General features: G+C 40.8%; 2 protein-coding genes and 4 non-coding genes across 7 annotated transcripts in view; 5 read left to right on the forward strand and 1 right to left on the reverse strand.

Moving 5' to 3' along the window:
• The window catches only part of LOC145457677 (actin-related protein 2/3 complex subunit 2-like), a 281,489-nt gene that overhangs the window by 96,707 nt on the left and 161,133 nt on the right, over positions 1-23,649 (forward strand). The gene's annotated exons all lie outside the window — the stretch shown is intronic.
• On the reverse strand, positions 5,712-7,425 carry LOC145434378 (uncharacterized). 2 transcript variants are annotated; one of them, XM_080311740.1, is made up of 6 exons: positions 6,947-7,425; positions 6,568-6,684; positions 6,473-6,499; positions 6,288-6,347; positions 6,116-6,220; positions 5,712-5,968 (listed from the first exon to the last, which is right to left on the reverse strand). In XM_080311740.1, exons 1-6 carry the CDS (start codon positions 6,963-6,965, stop codon positions 5,811-5,813), a joined length of 486 nt encoding a protein of 161 aa, XP_080167866.1. In that variant the 5' UTR covers positions 6,966-7,425; the 3' UTR covers positions 5,712-5,810. The 2 variants fall into 2 exon arrangements, with proteins under 2 accessions (XP_080167866.1, XP_080167865.1); XM_080311739.1 differs by having other exon boundaries at positions 6,568-6,980.
• Positions 13,367-13,537, forward strand: LOC145434717 (U1 spliceosomal RNA). The gene has a single exon (XR_013913541.1). It is a non-coding gene; the product is annotated as a U1 spliceosomal RNA (small nuclear RNA).
• Positions 14,363-14,526, forward strand: LOC145434768 (U1 spliceosomal RNA). Its single transcript, XR_013913591.1, has one exon. It is a non-coding gene; the product is annotated as a U1 spliceosomal RNA (small nuclear RNA).
• On the forward strand, positions 21,804-21,970 carry LOC145434719 (U1 spliceosomal RNA). The gene has a single exon (XR_013913543.1). It is a non-coding gene; the product is annotated as a U1 spliceosomal RNA (small nuclear RNA).
• LOC145434760 (U1 spliceosomal RNA) lies at positions 22,804-22,967 on the forward strand. The gene has a single exon (XR_013913583.1). It is a non-coding gene; the product is annotated as a U1 spliceosomal RNA (small nuclear RNA).

A 23,649-nucleotide genomic window follows, 5' to 3' on the forward strand; every position in this document is an offset into this window, starting at 1 on the left:
TCTTTCATCATTATAAGGGGGAGGGGGCGTATCTTAATAAGTTTGAGAACCACTGTTGTAAGGTAAATACTTCCTATATTATTTTTGATGTTTAATTTCTGGCGTGACAGCTTGAACTCAAGGCCCACACAGTTTGAAAAGTTTCAACTGCTAAACATCACAGATATCCTAAACGAGATTGACATAATTCGGATCACGAGTAGAATTTCAGATTGGCCACTCCAGTTTTATTTATTTTAGTGATGTGCTTATAAAAAACGATTCGCACGTATCTTAGGTAGATTCGTTCTCTGTATGCGTAGAATTGGGGCATTTATATTTTATCTACACATAGTAAAAGCGTGTTTGAAGCTACTATAGTTATGATTCTGTGAGCATTGTGTGTCCTGGAACTGAACCAAAAGAGAAATTAGTAAATCTATGAACAGATCGCTGCTCACAGATTTAAATTTCAATCCTGTTCTAAGAATCGGGACAACCGACTTTCATCTCTATAGTTTTGACAAATTGGTTATTGAGCTCGACCAGACTATGAAATCTCGCCACTCTCTTTCTGACGCGTGTACGATATCACCAAAGCAATGTTTGGTTTGTTTCAAATAAGCACATATATTATCTCCATGTCCTCACTATATAATCAAATACCAATATTGCGTTTTGGTTTATAGTCCCATTTTATATAGTGCGGCCCGCGAATGGATTCAGATGTTGAATGCGGCCCGCGAGCTTAAAAGTTTGCCCATCCCTGCTCTACACAGACAATTTTGACCATCAGGTTGGAGTACAGCAGTACAGGCTCGGATTCACATACAAGCAAGGCTGTAGAGTCGCTAGATTTTACTACCGACTCCAAAATCCGACTCCGACTCCAGGCGTTTTCATTATACCGAATCCAACTCCGACTCCACGTCCACACATATTCATATACCGACTCTGATTCCGGATCTGACTCCGACTAGTTTTTCAAGATAACTCCGACTCTGACCCGACTCCAACGGTATTACCAATTTACTTCAAAAATTAGATGTCCCAGTGACGGTTAAATGACTATCAATAACCATTAGGCATGTGTAAACATCTGATTAACGATGGCATACAAAGTTGTTTCATTGTGACACAAAAGTATTCTTTATGCAATTAACATGGAAGAATGCCTTTCGAAATATCCTTCCTTTTTCATGTTTTATAACATGGACTCTCTAATGCCCTTATCTGTATGAATCATTCAACGATGACATAGATCCAATCCTGTATCAATAAAATGTAGATAAAACAATCTTGGTGTAGCTCTTGTGTATGAGTCGGCAACTAATACGGCATGTAACTTACTAATTTTCTCATTACACACTATACTGATTACAAGCACACACACTCTCGCTACTAGTAAACATTCGTCAGAAACGAAATTTGGGAAGTAGTCAAATAGCTTATGTCTATCTACATGTACTTAGTCAAGTATTCAAGGAATAGGACTTGCAGTCTTTCTTAGTCATTTGTTCGACCCAAGCAACTGAACTACACTACAGATATTTTTAATTTTGTCCAGTGGGAAGCAGCGTAGGGTGTGTGGTCATGGACATTGAAGATGTTCGACATTTGCTGTCTTGAGGGATTATTTAATGGAAGTATCAAGTATAAAAAAAAACTTGAACATTTGTTACACATCTGCCAGATAATATAAACATTCCGTAATTTCCTCAGAATTGTGTCGCGAGCCGGATGCGGCCCGCGAGCCACATGTTTGATACAACTGGTGTACTGTACACTGTACAGTAGGGTTGTTCAGATTTGAAAAATTGTCCGGAAACTGCGTTCGCCGTATTCCAAATGATAGTTTAGTATATAAAAATACTTTTATACGCGATTTTGGTCATCTTCATCCTGACCTTCCTTCCCCTCACAGCCCCCAAAGATCCACTGGGCAATTCTCCTTCCTATACGTGGTATGTATGGTTGACTATGTCACCGGTTTATTGCTTTGTGACGTTATCAGATGAAAACGGCAGTTTGGAGATAGGATTTTGCAATAAAATAAATATGTTTTTAAAATTGTACTTAAATGCAGTCCTATAGAGGCCACATGCATCTCAGTTTTGCTCTGCACAACCTGTCTATCATGTGAATGGGAAGCATGTCTTGGTTGCACGGTAGACAATAGACATCGACTTGTTTTGAATCGTACATTGAAGAAGCGCCGTTGGGTTGCAAGTCGAGAACAAATGCAGATATTTTCTGCTAGTTTTCAGCCTGAAGATATTATATACTGGTATTTAATGTCAGTAATACTTTTCTGAACTTTAAATAATCTGTAAAATTCCGAGTTATCTTGTTTTATGGTAGACTGCAATTAGGTTGAAGAAGATTGTGTGAAACAAAGCGGAGAAGGGTTTTTCTGGACCCATCCTGAACAAGATTCAAGTCTGCTCACTATTTGGTCTGATATTCTGGTCCCTATTTGGTCGGATATTCATCTGAACGTATTAGTCACTCCAAGGCACCTACTCTAGATCAGGTTCTACAGTATTTGCTATATCTAAAAGAAAATTGCCATAAGACTGCCACAACGCAGGTCTGTGTTCTTCTAAGTTGGAAGTTAGTTTAGGTTGCCAAAGTATAGATTAGAACAAGAATACCTATAAGGCAAGCGCAGAACATTGTGTAGATGCATTGTTTCACACATTCTTCAACTAAATTGCAGTCTACTATGGCGCGCTTCGGCACGCTGTCTGAGTATATAGACTACGTTGCGTTCCCTATAGGGTCCGCAACAGCGAGTCGGCGGGTACGTTGGCAGGCACTTTATTGTACGACAGAAAACATCAGCGGACTGACGGTAAAACATCGGATAAGATAAACAGCGTTGGTCGTACAGCGACGGTCGATCGTCAGATAAAAAGGCGGCGGCACTCGTCATGTAAAAAGGCGGCAGCACTTTTCAGGTAAAAAGGCGGCAGCACTTGTCAGGTAAAAAGGCGGCATGTATCTAACGAAGGTCTTCTTTAAATAATCAAAATCCAGACAGATTCGCGCACAACGATCAGCAATGATGGGTAATTGATGATCCGACGTCGAGAGGGTATGTGCAGTACACCAATCCACCATACTACAATAAAATAAGATAACTCGGTATTTTACCTATGATTTGAAGTTTGGAAAAGTATTACTGACATTACATACCTTTAAATAATATCTTCTGGCTGAAAACTAGCAGGAAATATTCGCATTTGTTCTCGAATTGCAACCCAACGGATCTTCTTCAATGTACGATTCAAAACAATTCGATGTCTACCATGCAACCAATACATGCTTCCCATGAACATAATAGACCGGTTGTGCAGAGCAAAATGGAGATGCAAATGGCCTTAATAGGACTGCATTTAAGTACTGTACAATCTTGAAAACATATATATTTCATTGCAAAATCTCATCTCCACGCGGCCGTTTTCAACTGATAACGTCACAAAGCAATAAACCTGTGACATGGTCAACACTGCAGATCCAGTATTTAGGAGAATTGCCCCGTGGATCTTTGTGGACTTTGAGTTGAAGGAAGATCAAGATGAAGATGACCAAAATCGCGTAGAAAAGTGTTTTTATATAGTAAACTATCATTTGGAATACGGCGAACGAAGTTTCCGGACAATTTTTCAAATCTGAACAACCCTACTGTACAGCATTAAAGCACTGACTGGGCATTTAAATACCGGTACTGCGTTCGTTAATATCAAGAAGTCATACACTCGAATTCAATCTGGGGTGATTATTCAAGTGTAACTGCAGCAAGAGCTATATGAGCGCGTGTTGCGACCTTATCATTACACATCCGCTTCCTACTAAACACCCAACGGTTTGAATATTCGATATTGGTGCGCTCGTTGCCAATCCGTCCGGTGTCGATCAAGTTTACTGGAATAAAGAAGGTTCCCCACCAAGCAGGGTTGTAATGACTCGAGTCACGGTTTTCTGATGACTCGACTTGACTCGAGTCATTTTCTCAAAATAAGGAAATGACTCGACTCGACTCGAGTCAATATGTGTATTGACTAGACTTGGGCCCGAGTCATTACACATGACTCGAACCAAGTCATATGATTCGAGACTCAGACGGCGATTACGTTTCATTGTAATTTCGAAGAGTAGTAAATTACAAGCAGCACCGTAACTGCCGCACCCCAAACCCCCCAATTGGGGGGGGCCCGAGCTCGAAGGGGGCCCCAAATTATTTCGTGAATTAGCATAAATTATAGAGTATTTTTTGAAAATTTATGCAATATTTTCCAAAATTTTTCGCGCTGCGCGCGATTTAAAGTTGCCAAATGTCTTGATTATTTGGTACTCTTCCCCAAAGAAAAAACACGCAAGATTTATAGAAATGGACATATCGGCGTTGGCCATTAATACGCCACTACGCATCAAGATATATAACGATTTAGGACTTATTACATGCGACTCCAAGAAGTGTGCCAGAACGATCGGCAGCACGAAAAGCTTGGCCGAAACAGACTGCCCTTATGCAGACCGAAAACTTCGTTATATAGGCCTATACAAAATAATAGGTTTAATTGTCCATAGGCGCCTAAATGACTGGCGCCATATGTTGCTTCCTGTCTTGGCAATCTGAACCTCAGAAGACAAATACCATCCAGCAGGAAAAAAATATATGCCTGTGAAGAAATACCAATTTGAAATCGTGTGCGTCTTTTAGTTTAGTACGTTTGAGCGATTCTATATTTTTGATATAGCAGCCAGGAGGTCACGAAATAAAATCATGTAACGAAGTCATACCAACGGGTCCGTCCGAAGATGTTTAATTATTATTTACGGGCCCTACAGTTTCAGGTAAATCTGATAACGTGAGCAGAGAGGACAAGATATTGATAGCAATATATTAGCAATTCCCGATCTTATTGACCGATTGTATCATGAATTATCGAAAATTTTCGCGCTTCGAGCTGGCTCACTAAGCAGTGCAGCTAATTTCGTGGCATAAGCGAACACTGTGATGAGGGGGTCGGTTTATCACCCTATGAGACCCCCAAACCCAAGTTTTTGTGGGGGGGCGAGGCTGACGAAGTGCTGTTTCGTTCCTGCCAATGGGTATACGCCCGAAGTTGTCTAATTATTATTGGGCGGTCCTACGTTTTAAAACATACCTCGCTCAGCTCTACCGGTAAATCTGATTACGTGAGCAGGGAGAGGATCAAAATTGATAGCAATATATATGTAATTCCCGATCATATTGCCTGATTCAATCATGATTTACTGAAATTTTTCGCGCTTCGCGCGTCTAGGCGGCAAAAGCTGATTCACCAAACGATCCCCCAATGCAGATGTGAAATAGCGTCAAAAAGCGGACAGCCAAAGGGGGGTCTGGGGGGCGAAGCCCCTCAGAAGTTAGGTTTATCACCCTCTGGGGGGGCCTGACGAAGTGCTGTTACGGCCCTGGTGATAAATACACCCGAGAGCGATTTTGGGCATACGCCAGATAGTACTAGTACTATTTCAGGTAGAGCCAAACGCAACGAAATAGTGTCCTGTCATTTTACGTAACTGGAACGTGATAAGCTTTGTCAACAGGAGTTTGCGTACCATCTGGAATGGTACATTAAACGGTCTTTCTTATCTCATGCTGTCATATTTTGTGATACGATTGTTAATATACAATGTTTTCAATTCTGTGAACAACTCGCTACCTATTACCAGCCGACAAATATTTGGGTTTCAGTTGTTAATAAACAAAGAATTGCAGTCGAAATATTTGCAAAGTTGGGCAAGGTTTGGGATGGTAGGCCTATTTTAAAGTCAACCAGTCATATTTTTTTTTTCAAGCAGTATAGTTCCTCTGCCATTTCCATCTTCTTCTCTTCATTACGACGTTGCAGTACAGCATTTTCCATTTGGAAGCGATATAGATCCATCCTCATTGAATGCTCCTTTGCATTCATTGCATGGATCTGACTGCACAAGCCTGTATTGAAATAGGCACATATGAAAGATCATGTATGACAACGTATATGCATGCAATGGGAAAATCCTTGTCTACTGTGGCATTCTATCAACACCGTTGAAAGCACCATAACCATTTGATTACGTGCAGGTAAAATTTGCAACAAACCTTCAAGTTTAGGATTATCCATCCACGGTCTTTTCCGCGCCTTCACAATTGGAGTAGACGCTGCTGCATGCGCGATGTTTTCACTATCATCACTAATAATGCTGCCTGAATAAACAATAGATTGAAAATGCTGAGGTTCATTAAAATTGAAATGTCTCTGCTGCACACACACCGAAATTGCTGCAATTATTGTTGGATGCTTCTGGCACATCACATCTGTTTGTCTCACTTTCTGTTAAAACAAACAAAGATCCTGTCAGAAGCTTTCGAATCTGTAACCTGCTTAGATCACAAGGATGTGGCAGTATCTTCGTCTGCTGTAACTATTCCAATTGCAACTAAAAGGCCTCTGCTCACCTATCGGTTCATCATCTGGTATTTGTGCTGCAAAACAATTGGTAAGTATCAATGTAAATACTCATCACATACAAATATGTGAATTGAATACCCACTGAATAATATGTCAATAAGTTGATCCTGTTTATCGGGCTCATTACCGAATTCCGGTACTTTCTCTGCATCAAAGTCATATGGATTTTGCAGTGGTTCTATCTGTGACGGAATGATGCCTGGAAATGAACAGCAATATAACTTTGTGATATCGTTCTCTGGAAAGCACATCCCACACTTTCTAGATCTGTTTGCGCTAGATCCGAAATAAAAATTTACTATGGGACGTAGTTATAGGTAAACTTTCACATCACCTGTCAGCTGTAGAATTTTTTGATTGATAATCTGTTGTAATTAACTCATGATATCTGTTCTCAACTATAGGCTCGATACAACCACTGTAGTACAGTAACAAACTAAACTATAAAATATGAATCTTACTAAGTATTTTCTTGGACATCTCGTCCAACTCAGGAGGTGGAGGTCCTCCTCCGGTTTTGAAAGCGCATATGCCTTTGTTTCGCGAAATCCTTTTTGGTCTTCTGCTTCAAATTACGCCACAGGTTTTGCAGCTGACGGTGTGTCCGCTTGCAGCCAGTTGTCCGAGAGTTGAAATTTTCAGCAATTTCAATCCAGCAGTTCTCTTTTTGCTTACTAGTCTTGCCATCTGTTGCTTTGCTCTCAATAATTTTAGAATAACTTTCAGCCAATTCTACTATCAAATGTTTTTCTAACTTTGAATAGTTTTCTCCTCGCTTCACAGCCATTTTAGAAACCTGTAGACTGAGCAATGGAATCATGATCATTACTCACATCAGTAATAGAGCAGTGTAACAGCACCAAATAAACCTAAGTCAAACATTATCAGGCACCGAAGACTGGATAAGAACCGGCTACCGATATTTACCGATTCCCGAAGAGAAAATTTATGTCACATCAAATGATTGATGGACAAACTGGACATGGTTATCACTTTACCGGTACTAAACACCATCATCATTTTCCGGCAAGCAAATTATCATCATTTGCGCCATGCAAATGGTTAAATAGCTTTATTCCCATCGGTTCGCTCTGTGGAGAAATCCTGGCTAATGTACGACCCACAAAATAAAATAGCCCACTTCTCACTTGATCATGACAGCCATTCACTTTCTATATTGAAAACCATAGCATATAGCCAGCACTACAGGCTTCCGGGCTACAATGAGGGTAGCAAGCTACCGATACTATACAGCAGTAGCTATACCCGCAAAGACTAATCAGGACCTTAATCTAGCTGCCGAGGTTGATTAAATTTTAACACTTGATTAACTTTAATTACAATCTGTGCAGTATAATTTCAGAAATTAACGTTACTAATCACTAGCATCCGTGCACCCGACCCTTAAAGAGCGAGGTTGCCTTGATTGAACTGAAAGATAGGCCTGTCCTTGCACAACCACGCAGTTTCGGATTCAACCAAGAAATAGAAAACTTCACTTACCTTCAGTAGTGAAATCCACAGCCTTGCGGTCGCGCGGCGTCTTGAGGTGCTGAACAGAACAGTCTTCTAAACGGGTGTTGTGACTGTGCGTCCCTCTTGCACAGAAGCAAACAGGAACCACCTGAAATACAAAATACAAAGATTAGCAACATATCAGGATTAAAACTAACTGACATACAAGGAAACTGAGAGGTAAAGACAACAGCAGACAGCTACATAGGCATAGAAATTGCCGATATTAGGTTTAGAGTATTGGAGGAATTGGACAAAGTGGCAGTAGAGATTTTGACAAGGCGGCATACCACAACGCATAAATAGAAGCTTGTAAACAACATACGAGCATAATACAGTTTGTGGAGATCAATAAATACCAAATAAAATAGAAATATCGCCACAAATTCCAGGCTGCGGACAGAAGACCCGCGATTAGATAGACATTCGGACGGAACAAAGGACACCTTTGTCTCCCAATTTTTTGATTGTCTAGCGGCATTGTTGATATAACTAGCCACAGAGCGGTCAGAGGCTAAAAGAATGAAAGGGAGAACTAGGTCAATCGACCTAATCTTCAGTGTAGATATAGAATTGAAACAAGCGATTCAGCTGGTAACAGAAAATAAACAACTGAAAGAAAATATTGCACAACTTGAAGGCCTATTCCAAAACGGCAGACGTGCATACAACCTAACCTATGAAACGGAAGAAATAAGAACAGAGATAATGAAAAAAACAAAAGGAATGATCAAAACGGAAGGTTATACAGTGTGGCTGTACAAACCTAGAAATCAGAAATACACAATAAACATCAGGGCAGTTCCCACTGAGATTGAAAACAGTGAAATAAAAGAAATATTATCGGCCTTAAACTGCGGAAAAGTTGGTACAGTTGAAAAAGTGCATCACAAGGGCACGACGATATACAACGGCTTCAGGCGAGTCGAGCTTGAAGACGAAATAAAGGAAAACATTCCTGAAATGTTGGAAGTAGATGGTGTGAAGTGCAGAGTCTTCCAACCTATGGGAAGGGAAAAACTCTGCAACCTTTGCTTCGGCAAAGATCACATCACAAAAGACTGCTCCAATGAGATAGTCTGTTGGTATTGTAAAAAACCTGGACACAAACAAAATGAGTGTGAAAGAAAAAACGAAGACTTTCCACGTCTGAATGAAACGAACACAGAAAAAGTAAAAAAAAATAGCCTTGAAAAGGCTGGAACAGTACAAAAACCAGAAGATGACGAGAGTACATCGAGCGAGGAAGATGAAGAATTGAGTGATGATGACTCTGTCAAACAAGCACCCAAATACAGTGAAAATAACGAAACCCAAGAAAAAACAATTGTAGAGGAGGTAGAAATAGAATACGTGCCGAACCTGTCTTCTGATGGCTCGGACACAGACGAGGGAGAGAAAGAGGAGAAGGGAAGTAAACAGGCTGAAAACGAATGTGACAGCCCCGTGGTAAAAAAATTCACTGCGGAAGAAAAAGAACAAATCTTGCAGAGGTGGCAACAGTCCACCTCAAAAGCGAGGAAGCACAGGAACAGAAATAATCGGCAACCGAAATTTAGGCATCAAGATCAAACAACGCCAACGCAGAACAGATTCACCCCTCTTACCAAATAAATAAATTCAAGATCGTAACAATCAACATAAATGGTATGCACAGAAGTTGGAAGAAGCTAAAATTAATACTAGAAAAGAGAAAATTAGACATACTGTGTATACAAGAAACGCATAAATTAGACAAGGAATCGATAAAAAAGGGATGCGACCAATTGAACTATATAACATATTTTAACTGCTTGAATAAAAATGAAACTTGGTACGCTGCGACAAACGACAAAAAGCTGTACTTCCAAGGCACAGCAATATTAATCAGAAAAGAGCTAGCAGAGAAGTACCAGATAAAAGAGAAAACAATAGTCAAGCATAGAGCACAAAAAGTAAGCTTAAAGAACCAAGACAACAATACAGAAATCTGGAACGTGTATGCTCCCGCAGAGGTAGGCAAGCAACAGACAGATTTCTTTAAAACGATTAATAGAAAAATGAAAACAAAAATAAATAGAAAGGTCATATGCGGCGACTTCAACATGATCTGCCACAAGCTAGATGCTCGATTTGTTGATAAATACAGACCTACCGCTGCAGCAAAAAGCTGGAAGGACACTTGTAGGGAACACAACCTCATAGATGTCTTCAGAACCAGACACCCCTTGAAAAAACTTTACACAATTAAAAGATTCCATCAAGAGAGAAGGATTGACAGGGTGTACTGCTCCAAAGAGATACAACAAGAAATACAAGGATTTGAATATAAAATTAATTTGATGTCAGACCACTTATACATGGGAATCTTGACAATTAGAAAACTTAAATCAAACAAATGGGGTCCAGGAATTTGGAAAAATAATGTTGAATTATACAAGAATAAAGCGGTTAGGTCTGAGATAACACAAATATACGTGTTATATGCAGAGCAAAAAAAAAACGAACAGTCACATCACTGAGTGGTGGGACGGAATAAAAACCGTTATAAAGAACGTATTAATAAGGAACGGGAAAGAACTAAGTACGGAAAGGAAAAAAAGAATGAGAATCCTAACAGCCAAGATAAATAACGTAGAAAGGAATTCGGCAGAATTTCACGAATTAGTTTCGGAACTAGGAGACCTAGAGAAAGAAGACTTCAAAAAATCATTAATACAAACAGGTATTGGTGATAGAGAGATAAATGAAAAACCAAGTAAAGAATTCTTCGAAAGACTGAGATCCAAGATAGAGAAACAAAACATAACACAATTAGTAGATGATGATCAGAACTTGCTAACAGATGAAAAAGAAATAATGGGAGAAGTAATGAACTTCTACCAAAATTTATGGGGTAGAAAACCAACAACAGATAGGCACAAACAATGCCAATTTGTAGAAGAAGTAAGGAACATAGAAATAACAAAAGAACAGAACAAAGGGATATCCTTAACGGCCCCATTTCTGAAGATGAAATAAAGTAGGCTATCGATAAAATGCAGAACGGGAAATCGCCGGGCAGCGATGGACTATCTGCTGAATTTTATAAAGCCTTCTGGAAATTTATTAAGACTGAACTAACAGAAGTCATGAATAATGCCTTTTTGTTTAATCAACTATGTGAATCCTGGACAAAGGGCATAGTTAAAATGATTTATAAAAAAGGAGATAACAAAGAACTTAGAAACTACCGTCCGTTGACACTACTCAACACGGACTATAAGATCCTATCTAAAATAATTAACAGAAGACTGTCAGAGATCATGCCTAACATCATTTACAAAAGCCAAAAATGCAGCGTGAACCAACGCTACATTCATGACGCCACCCTGAACATTAAAGCAGCCATCGATTACACCAAGTATAAAAAGAAGCCCTTATTCATAGCCAGTTTCGACCAAGAGAAGGCTTTCGATATGGTAAATCATGAATATTTGATGAAATTGATCGAAACATTGAACCTTGGGACAAAATTCCACAGATATATCGAAACGACGTATAAAAAAGCAACCAGCAATGTAGTGGCAAATGGGAAGATATCGCAGACAATTAAAATCAAAAGAGGAATAAGGCAGGGCTGCCCAATGAGTATGTCACTGTACGCCATTGCGGCAGACCCCTTGATAAGAAAAATAATAAAAGACGAAAATATCACAGGTGTTTCGATAGGCAATCAGGGCGAAATGAAAATGCAGCAGTACGCTGACGACCTGACAGCAACAGTAACGGACGAGGAATCTATAATAGAAGTCCTGCAACATCTGCAGGACTTTGAAAGAACCACGGGCCAGAAAGTTAACAAAAAAAAGACACAAATCCTTGCGACAAACAAGGAAGCGAAGAAAAGAAGGAGAAACCCAGAGATCAACGAGTTCTACCACGAACAAATTAAGGTACTGGGACTCCTCCTAGGGGAAAAGAACGTAGAGGAGATGTGGATGAGAAAAATAGTTAAAGTTAAAAACATACTTAACTTATGCAAAGGAAGAGACCTTACCTGGATTGGTAAAAAGAACGTGCTTAACAGCTTGGCAACCTCGCAGATTCTGTATGTGGCGCGAGTGTATCCACCTGGAAAACAACATACAAAAGCACTTAACAAACTGTTCTTTGAGTTTCTTTACTACCCAGAAAAGATGGAGACGATATCCAGGAATAAACTAGCCTGATATCCAGGAATAAACTAGCCTCAAGTAAAGAAAAGGGAGGCATGGCAATTCCATTCCCAATATGGAAAGCCACTACTAGCGACATAATGAAGATGAGAGACCTAGCTAATATTGACACACCAGAAGAATTTTGGCAAAAACACGCATTATATCAATTAGGAACCAAAATCATCCAAATTAATCCGAAACTGTACACCAACAGAACCCCGCACAAAAATGTACCAAATAAAGATTGGGCCATAACATGGAAAAAATACAAAAATCTGAAGTGGGGAAGAGAACAGCTTCAAGAAGCTAACTTCAAAACAATATATACTACATTAACAGACATGCGGGAAGAAAAGGAAGACACGATCACAAACATTAATTGGCTAGGACTTAACAAATCAAAGAAAAACAGAGAGATAAAACCAACAAATAAAGAAAAGATTATAAATTACAGAATAGCACAAGACGGATATAACTTAGGAACGAACAAAAAAAGACGTGGAATGCTAGAAATAATAAAAGGGAAAATGGAAGAACACAAATGCAAATACTGCAAAATAAAAGAGGAGACGGTAGACCACGTATTTGCCGAGTGCACAGTGACGCTAGCGGTTCTGAGAGGCGTGGAGAGAATCCTGGAATTGTCACCTGCAAAAAGAGAAATGATATTAATGAACAAGCTGAATTCAGATGGCTTGGTACTTACATTGTTATCAATCTACAAGAGAACGGTGTTGACACAAAAACAACACCTTGACATCGAAAATATGTACTTGAAGGAAGAAAAGAAATGGAGAAGAGACGCAATCAAGAAAATCATGGGGAAACTGTTGCAGAGATTCAAGCTGCACGAAAATACTCAGAAGAACAAAGAAATAAAGAGTTGGACGGAAAAAATAACAACTTTCCTGTCCAAAGAAGAATGAAAAATTGGACAGGAAATGTGAATGCCTTCCTGTCCAAAATGAACGAAAACAGACGGGAAAAGACAACATACCTGATGAGACGACGTGGACGCCTGATGAGGATTGGCGAAAGGATGGGAGGATGGGAAAGGATGGGATGATGGAAAAGAAGATGGAAATGAAAAGATGCGCGGCGATTTCATGTATTTCATGCATTTCATGTTATTTTGTGCCGCGCGCGTAAATTAATTTGCAATTTTTGTGTTCAAATTATATGAATGTAATAAATATTCGGCGGAAAGCCCAAAAAAAAAAAATGATCAAAAAGGCGGTTCTGCCCGGGCGAGGCCTAGCCATTGCACTTCGGCTTGGTTGACCTCGGCGATTACCCCAAATGTGGGTAACTCGGTCGCGTAATTTCTGGTAGTGGGGTCTGCGTTCGCGCTAACCCTTTCCATCCAACCATACCAATTAAATAGCTCACAGTGCATGGAAAAGAATTCGTGGCCAGCGGCTCTCGTAACGACACTCACTTACATGCATTCTCGCAAAGCCGCTGATTATTATAAATATACCAAATACTTGGTTTGTTGATTTATTTTCCCCCTCGGAACGAACGTGGCCATATAACACGTTTTCAGTTGGCCTACACCTCGATTTGTTCTCGTAGACCTGCGATATAGCAATGGCGTCTGACCTTTACATCGTTATAGTGTCTGTTTCTGGGTAAGATTTCACGATTAGCGGTTAGTAGGCCTTTTCCGTATAGTGCGAGCCTAATTTCTTTTTCACCTAGCTCTCCTGAACTGGTCATATACACTTCATGTATTTTGAAAAGCGCCTGGATTGTGGCGAGAATTGATGACAGTCGGCAGATCAGAAATTAATCTACAATAGGCTTTCCCTATATGCCTCGCTTTTGTAGCTGTGAAAACTTTGCATTGCTATGTCACGCTTCTGTAATCCTATACCGGCTCTTTATTGGCAAAGCGAATATCAGAGCACCATGGAGATGACCATAAAACGCAAGATAATGATTATCGCACTTTTAAGCAAGGAATGGACGGTGGAATTCGCAATTGGACGCCGCAGTCAGTCCAATATCATCGATGACGTCCCAATCATATTTGGCGTTCGCGTCTAGTAGAAACTATTTCATTTTGCTTCGGCGATTCAAAGCGCACTTGGTGAATGCATTTATGCATATGTGGAGAGCGTGCTCACCACAATATTTATTTTGTTGTATGAAATTGGGTGTCAATAAATTTCTGGAAAACTCATACTTACCTGACGAGGCAGTGAACAATGATCAAAAAGGCGGTTCTGCCCGGGCGAGGCCTAGCCATTGCACTTCGGCTTGGTTGACCTCGGCGATTACCCGAAATGTGGGTAACTCGGTCGTGTAATTTCTGGTAGTGGGGTCTGCGTTCGCGCTAACCCTTTCCATCCAACCATACTAATTAAATAGCTCACAGTGCATGGAAAAGAATTCGTGGCCAGCGGCTCTCGTAACGACACTCACTTACATGCATTCTCGCAAAGCCGCTGATTATTATAAATATACCAAATACTTGGTTTGTTGATTTATTTTCCCCCTCGGAACGAACGTGGCCATATAACACGTTTTCAGTTGGCCTACACCTCGATTTGTTCTCGTAGACCTGCGATATAGCAATGGCGTCTGACCTTTACATCGTTATAGTGTCTGTTTCTGGGTAAGATTTCACGATTAGCGGTTAGTAGGCCTTTTCCGTATAGTGCGAGCCTAATTTCTTTTTCACCTAGCTCTCCTGAACTGATCATATACACTTCATGTATTTTGATAAGCGCCTGGATTGTGGCGAGAATTGATGACAGTCGGCAGATCAGAAATTAATCTACAATAGGCTTTCCCTATATGCCTCGCTTTTGTAGCTGTGAAAACTTTGCATTGCTATGTCACGCTTCTGTAATCCTATACCGGCTCTTTATTGGCAAAGCGAATATCAGAGCACCATGGAGATGACCATAAAACGCAAGATAATGATTATCGCACTTTTAAGCAAGGAATGGACGGTGGAATTCGCAATTGGACGCCGCAGTCAGTCCAATATCATCGATGACGTCCCAATCATATTTGGCGTTCGCGTCTAGTAGAAACTATTTCATTTTGCTTCGGCGATTCAAAGCGCACTTGGTGAATGCATTTATGCATATGTGGAGAGCGTGCTCACCACAATATTTATTTTGTTGTATGAAATTGGGTGTCAATAAATTTCTGGAAAACTCATACTTACCTGACGAGGCAATGAACCATGATCAAAAAGGCGTTCTTCAGGATTAATCTACTAAACAACTTCGCTCACTCTCTCTTCACTTTCCAACGGACTTCGACTCCTCTCGTTTTCAAGTCTCTCCTTCGCAGTCGGCTCTCTCGCCCGTCTTTCTTCTCACCATCGACTTGACTCTCCTTCCACCTTCTTCACCAAACCTTCCTCTCCGACTTCACTTCTACTAACCTCTCTTTCCAACTTCACTCTTATCGACACTGCAGTACCATCTTGTAACTCTTCCTATTCCCGCTTCCTTAGACAGCCCTTCGATACCATTGTCTCGCCTGTAGAAACGCGACTTCCGTTCGAGCTTACGGCTGCACTTACCGACTTACAGCGGCGCTTTTAAACTACAATAGAAACGCTGCAAATAGTTGCTTCGGTATACCAAAAACAATGGCATACGCCAGTGCGCTATCGAAACTACCACAGCAGAGACTTATCTACGGAAGCAGACCAAGGTCTTTAGATATCATTGCAACAGAGAAAGCTCAACTTCAGCAGATGTGATAGATGCAATTCTCCAACACGAAGAGCTAGGAAAATATAGAGGACATGTACACTCAATATATCAAATCGGTAGAGACACCTACCTTCAACCTGTCGTTTCACAACGAAGCACCAGTAAATGAATTGAAAGAACTCTTCCTTGATGAAACAAAAGAAGGAATTCACACAGAGAAAGGAATCTTCCGCCTCGAGAAACCCAGGACACCTGTGGTCAGGATAAACATAAGAGCAGTCCCTACCGAAGTAGAAGAAAATGAGATCAGACTAAAATTTGAAAGATACAACTGTGGAGAAATCCAAGAAATCAGAATGATAAACCACAAGGGCACAAAACTGCACAACGGATATATGGATCAATGGAACAAAGCCTCGCTCGTACCCGGGAAGAAATATCAACTCACTCGTGTTAAAAACTGTGTCGGCAGATTGAAAATCGAACTGTGTCGGCAGATTGAAAATCGATCAGCTAACTAGACTTGTTGAATTGAAAGAGTAGTTGCATATTTGTATACCACAATACAATATTTCATTTCGCGTAAAATGTTTGACCTATGTGATTCGACAACTGGGTTAGCGCGGTGTTGTTCTACTGATCGAGGTGTGAAAATTGTGCTATCGCGATGAAGTTGTGACTGTGAACAGCAGACTATTCTGTAGGCGCGAAACAGCGAATAAGCCGAAAGTATTATTCAGGTAGCAATCAATAGCGAAAGAGAACACGATCGGTCATCTGGTACGACTAAACTACATCATATATCATAATTTACGATCAAACTATTTCACACTGACTGGTCTAGTGTAATAATCGATAGTAGCACACAGCTGGCCGGGAAATAATTCAGCGCGCAGGTCATTCGGAATATAGGTCGCACGCACTGCTTAATCCTCTTGTAAGCCACGTTTCCGTTTGTGCGGTTATTGTTGGTGACTATTCAACACCACGCGAGAGATGGTTGAAAGTGCGAATCACGACCGCACCCATAAGAACACATGGCGAGTCACCACATACCGCGTAAGAATACATGGCACCTCACCGCCGCGGCCTATATCCACAACGTTAGTTCACTACGACACAAGAATCCGTGGGCACATCATCGCCACAGCATATATCTGAAAGGGTACCATCATCACCACATAGGCACCTCATCACCGCATCCATAAGAACACATGGCACCTCACCGCCGAGAGGGGGTCTAAAAGGGTGCCATCACCACCACGAGTTTTCACGGCACCTCACCGCCGCAGCCTATACCCGAAAGGGTGCCGTCACCAGAGATACCATAAGAAACAATGGCACATCACCAGAGATCCCATAAGAACCAATCGCACATCACGAGAGACCGCGTAAGAAACAATGACACATCACCAGAGATCCCATAAGAACCATTGGTACATCACGAGCGATAGGGGGTCTGGGGTCTGAAAGGGTACCATCATCACTACGAGTTTTCACGGCAGGTCATGAGTGAGCCCTATACCTGAAAGGGTGGGGTCACCAGAGATCCCATAAGAAACAATGGCAAGTCACCAGCGATAGGGGGTCTACAAGGGTGTGGTCACCAACACGAGTTTTCGCGGCAAGTCACGAGCGGGCCCATAAGAACCCCAGCCAGGTCACGACCGATCCTATATACTACTGTCGGCCCACAGGCACGCGAAACGCGAGAAAAAACTGGTGCAATACAAAGTGCAATACAAAACCCTGCAACACAAGTACGAGAACAAAGGCCCCTAGAAGAGGCCTCGAACACGAACGAAATCCTACATAGAGAAGAGGATAGCGCAAACACTCAAACAATAATTGAAGAAACAAGCGAAATAGAAACAAGCGACAGCGAAGACAGCGCAAACATCACAATATTGGAACACGATAGCAATAGCGACGAAAGTAGCGTAGACAGCTTACAGACCGTAGAAGAAGAACATAGTCGGACAGAGGAAAGCCGAAACTGTGAGACGAAAGCTGCACAAGAACAAAAACCAAGCAGCCTTTCGACCCGCAAACTGCGCAACCTATTCGAAAAACCGCCACTCCTAAATGAAAGAGAAATGGTAAGGTTAATGTGCTCCCCGATAAGAAAACAGCACGGAGCAGCACGAAGTCCTAACAAAAGGAATAGGCATACAAAAGGAATAGGCATGAACGAAGCCCCAATCTCGAAGGAAAGGCGACGAAAAAACCTAATAACAAGTAGTTCAGCGCAATAATCCCACCACTCCCCTACCATCGCCATGGCTCTTAACATAATTTCGATAAACATTAACGGTATAGAAAAACGATGGTACAACTTGAAAACCTTTCTAAAGACAGACAATACATGGAATGTAGTCTGCCTCCAAGAAACCCACAGAGGAAACAAAAGCAAAATAGCAAGATGGGCAAGTAAAAACAACATACTCTACTACCCGAACCACCTAGACGAGAAAGAACCATGGATCGACAAAGAAGAAAAAAAACTACTATACTACAAAGGAACAGCAATACTTATCAAAAAAGAACTAGAACAACAATACGACATGGAAGAATCGACCTTAAAAGAAGACAGAATACAGTCAATGAATCTAATAACAAAACTCAGCAAATCACCGGAAAACATTAGAATATGGAACATTTACGGACCTCTACATGTAGGCAGACACCAAACCGAAATATTTCGAACATTCACACAAGAAATTGGCAAAGATCCAGACAACGCTGTGATATGCGGCGACTTTAATATAATAACAGAAAGCATAGATTCGAAAAATTCAGAAAACTTCCGAATCACACCGGCAGCCAGAATCTGGAAACAATTCATAAAGACACACAAAATCAGAGACGCCTGGCGATGGAGAAATCCAAAGAAAAGATTATATACTAAAATGCAAACAAAACAATCAAGAAGAATAGACCGTGTTTACACATCGAACCGCTTTATGATAAACATCAAGATGTGTACATACAAATTCAACACTTTGGCTGACCACATCCTCTACCCGAGGATTAAAATTAACAAATCCGAAAACGTCAAATGGGGGAAAGTAATGTGGAAGAATGACACCAGACACTTCAAGGATGAGGTACTATACGAACAGATCCAGGAGATACACGAACGATGTACAGGACACAAGTACCTTTTCCAAAGCATTTATGAATGGTGGGATTATTTCAAGAAATGCGCCAAACTACACCTGCAGAAATACGGCTCGAACAAACAAAAAGCCGAAAGAAGCAAAGCCGAAATGCTTCAAAAAAAGATACTAGAAATACAAAATAAGAACAACGACTCAAAGAGTGCATACAAAGAGATAAAAGAGCTCAAGAAAATAGAAGACGATCATTTTAGATACCAATGTCGACTTCATAAACTGCGTGATATGGAGGAAAATGAAAAGCCGACGAAGTTTTTCTTCCAAATGCTCCAGACAAGAGAGAGCAAAATGCTAAAAGAAATAGAAACTAATACCGGGGCTGAATTGACAGAAAAAAAGGATATACTCCGCGAGGTAGAACATTTCTACACTAACTTGTGGAGCAAACCCGAACAGGAAAATTCGAAACTCCAGCAAGAATATATAGATGAAATTAAACAACATCGAATAACAGAAGAGGAAAAGATAGACCTCGATAGCCAGATCGAAGAAAATGAAATAAAAGCCACCTTAGAAAAGATGGATAACGATAAAACACCAGGGGCTGACGGCCTATCAAAGGAGTTTTATATACGATACTGGAATATCTTGAGGAAAGATCTCCAAGAACTCTTCAACAACTCGTACCTCCTGGGAGGTCTCTGCGATAGTTGGAAAAAAGGATTAACAACAATAATCTTCAAAAAAGGTAAACCCCAACAACTGAAGAACTGGCGCCCGATCACGTTGTTGAATACAGACTACAAGATCATGACCGGCATACTAGCAAGAAGGCTTAACCCAATAACTCCAAACTTGATATATAATACACAGAAATGCGCGATAAAAAACAGAAAAATAACAGACGTACTCCGAAACATTCACGCCGCAACAGAATTCGCCAAAGAAAAGAAAAGAGAACTCCTTTTGGTAAACCTAGATCAACAAAAAGCCTTCGACCTAGTACACCATCAATACCTGTATAAAATCCTTGAAAATTATCAATTACCGCAGCATTTTACTCGCTTAATCAAAAACATCTACGAGACAGCGACAAGCAGCATCATAGTCAACGGCGCTTTAACGAAACCGATCAAATTAGAGCGAGGCATCAGACAAGGATGCCCGCTCAGCATGATCCTTTATGCTATCTGCTGCGACCCGCTTGCAAGAAAGATCGCAAGACATAAGAGATTTAAAGGCTTCAATATAGGCAGGATGGAAATAAAACTGCAGCAGTACGCAGACGATATCACCTGCCTAGCAAACAAAGAAGAAGATCTAACGTATATCTTTAAAGAATTTGACAGATACGAAAGGGCCACCGGACAAAAACTGAACGCAGATAAAACGGAAATCTTACATATGAACCAAAAGCAAGACAACAGAATGCGAAAGACTAGATACGAACATCTGAAAAAAACACAAATCAAAATACTTGGACAGATATTCGGAAAAAATCAAATAAAAGACACTTGGAATGAAAAAATCTCGAAAATGAGAAAAACTGCGTACGCATACAGTCATCGCCAACTGACCTGGATGGAAAAAAAACCATCCTAGACAGCCTAATAGCTACCCAGACTATATACAATGCCCGCGTGGTCCCAGTACCTGAAGAAGAACAACGCGAAATCGAAAAGATATACTTTATTGTGAAACAATAGAGAAGATCGCCAGGAAGACCTTAATAGCGGGGAAAGAGAACGGGGGCCTGGCTATGCCAGACCTGGAATCTCGCATAAAAACATGTCAATTGGAAAAAATAATAGAACTAAAAAGAATAACGGAACCAACAGAATTTTGGCACCAACATGCAATCTTCGAAATTGGCACAAAAATCAAAAACATCAACCCCGCCCTATACAATATAACTCAGAGCCTCACAAGTATCCCACTCCAAAAATTTGGACCGACACATTAGATCTAGTCGGCAGACTAAATTGGAAGAATGAGGACTGGGAGACCGCAACCCACACCTCCACTTACAAAGCGATAAAAAACTTGAAAGAAAACAAGACAAGCATAAGAGTAGAGAGTGGAGAAGAGATTAAGTGGGAGCGAGTCCTGAAAACGAAATGCATGGGGAGAAACACTATAACAAACGAAGAAAAAATTCTGAATTATAAAACAGCACACCAAAGCTATCTATTTGGTGAAAAAAAACGCAAAAGAAATATGATTAGAGACAAAAATGGTAAAATGTTCATCCTGAATTGCAAATTCTGTGACGCGAAAAACGATAACGTGCAACACGTCCTACTAGAGTGTAGCTTTGCAAAGGAATTGATCTCCTACCTGGACCAACTGCTCCAGAGGAGGCTAACGAAGGACGCGGCGCAACACAACCACGGGACAAAGCACTTGGATTGGACGATGATATCAATTTACAAATAAACCATCATCAACCTTAAGGTAAACCTTGATATCGAGAACAGAAAAATAAGAAATGAAAGATTAGAAAACACACTACTGCAAAGAATCAAAAGAAGACTTCAAAACATTCCAAGCACTGATGAAACAAGAAGAATACCTAAGAAAATTGAAGAACTGTCAAAGAGCAAATAAGAAATCACACTTACCTCTAATTTCACTTCCGTTAGCATACCTCTCGTTTCCCTTTCAACACATATGTCATTTGGATGTGCCTGACTGTTTATAATATAAAAAGTTTTAAAAAAAATACTATAAAAAATAAAAAAAATAAAAAAACAAGAAAAAAACAACACAAAGACCCCGAGCTGGAGACAACCCAATATATAAGAGAGGGTTGCCAAAGGCCGGCGGATACGGAGAGCCGTGAAAAAAAAAAATGATCAAAAAGGCGGTTCTGCTCGGGCGAGGCCTAGCCATTGATTGCACTTCGGCTTGGTTGAACTCGGCGATTACCCCAAATGTGGGTAACTCGGTCGTGTAATTTCTGGTAGTGGGGTCTGCGTTCGCGCTAACCCTTCCATCCAACCATACTAATTAAATAGCTCACAGTGCATGGAAAAGAATTCGTGGCCAGCGGCTCTCGTAACGACACTCACTTACATGCATTCTCGCAAAGCCGCTGATTATAATAAATATACCAAATACTTGGTTTGTTGATTTATTTTCCCCCTCGGAACGAACGTGGCCATATAATACGTTTCGAGTTGGCCTACACCTCGATTTGTTCTCGTGGACCTGCGATATAGCAATGGCGTCTGACCTTTACATCGTTATAGTGTCTGTTTCTGGGTAAGATTTCACGATTAGCGGTTAGTAGGCCTTTTCCGTATAGTGCGAGCCTAATTTCTTTTTCACCTAGCTCTCCTGAACTGATCATATACACTTCATGTATTTCGATAAGCGCCTGGATTGTGGCGAGAATTGATGACAGTCGGCAGATCAGAAATTAATCTACAATAGGCTTTCCCTATATGCCTCGCTTTTGTAGCTGTGAAAACTTTGCATTGCTATGTCACGCTTCTGTAATCCTATACCGGCTCTTTATTGGCAAAGCGAATATCAGAGCACCATGGAGATGACCATAAACCGCAAGATAATGATTATCGCACTTTTAAGCAAGGAATGGACGGTGGAATTCGCAATTGGACGCCGCAGTCAGTCCAATATCATCGATGACGTCCCATTCGTCCCAATCATATTTGGCGTTCGCGTCTAGTAGAAACTATTTCATTTTGCTTCGGCGATTCAAAGCGCACTTGGTGAATGCATTTATGCATATGTGGAGAGCGTGCTCACCACAATATTTATTTTGTTGTATGAAATTGGGTGTCAATAAATTTCTGGAAAATTCATACTTACCTGACGAGGCAGTGAACCATGATCAAAAAGGCGGTTCTGCCCGGGCGAGGCCTAGCCATTGCACTTCGGCTTGGTTGACCTCGGCGATTACCCCAAATGTGGGTAACTCGGTCGTGTCATATCTGGTAGTGGGGTCTGCGTTCGCGCTAACCCTTTCCATCCAACCATACTAGTTAAATAGCTCACAGTGCATGGAAAAGAATTCGTGGCCAGCGGCTCTCGTAACGACACTCACTTACATGCATTCTCGCAAAGCCGCTGATTATTATAAATATACCAAATACTTGGTTTGTTGATTTATTTTCCCCCTCGGAACGAACGTGGCCATATAACACGTTTTGAGTTGGCCTACACCTCGATTTGTTCTCGTGGACCTGCGATATAGCAATGGCGTCTGACCTTTACATCGTTATAGTGTCTGTTTCTGGGTAAGATTTCACGATTAGCGGTTAGTAGGCCTTTTCCGTATAGTGCGAGCCTAATTTCTTTTTCACCTAGCTCTCCTGAACTGATCATATACACTTCATGTATTTCGATAAGCGCCTGGATTGTGGCGAGAATTGATGACAGTCGGCAGATCAGAAATTAATCTACAATAGGCTTTCCCTATATGCCTCGCTTTTGTAGCTGTGAAAACTTTGCATTGCTATGTCACGCTTCTGTAATCCTATACCGGCTCTTTATTGGCAAAGCGAATATCAGAGCACCATGGAGATGACCATAAACCGCAAGATAATGATTATCGCACTTTTAAGCAAGGAATGGACGGTGGAATTCGCAATTGGACGCCGCAGTCAGTCCAATATCATCGATGACGTCCCAATCATATTTGGCGTTC

The sequence above is a fragment of the Botryllus schlosseri genome, chromosome 2 (genome assembly GCF_051294905.1).
Source record: "Botryllus schlosseri isolate E-star chromosome 2, Bs_hap1, whole genome shotgun sequence".
NCBI classification, from domain to species: domain Eukaryota; kingdom Metazoa; phylum Chordata; class Ascidiacea; order Stolidobranchia; family Styelidae; genus Botryllus; species Botryllus schlosseri.

Bases quoted from the DNA above. Each gene is read 5' to 3' on its own strand.
- LOC145434378 (XM_080311739.1), bottom strand. From the start codon at position 6,736: ATGTGCTTTCCAGAGAACGATATCACAAAGTTATATTGCTGTTCATTT. The intron at 6,500-6,567 runs GTGGGTATTCAA...ATTGTTTTGCAG, and splicing joins ACTTATTGACATATTATTCA to CACAAATACCAGATGATGAA. The intron at 6,348-6,472 runs GTGAGCAGAGGC...TTGTTTTAACAG, and splicing joins ACCAGATGATGAACCGATAG to AAAGTGAGACAAACAGATGT.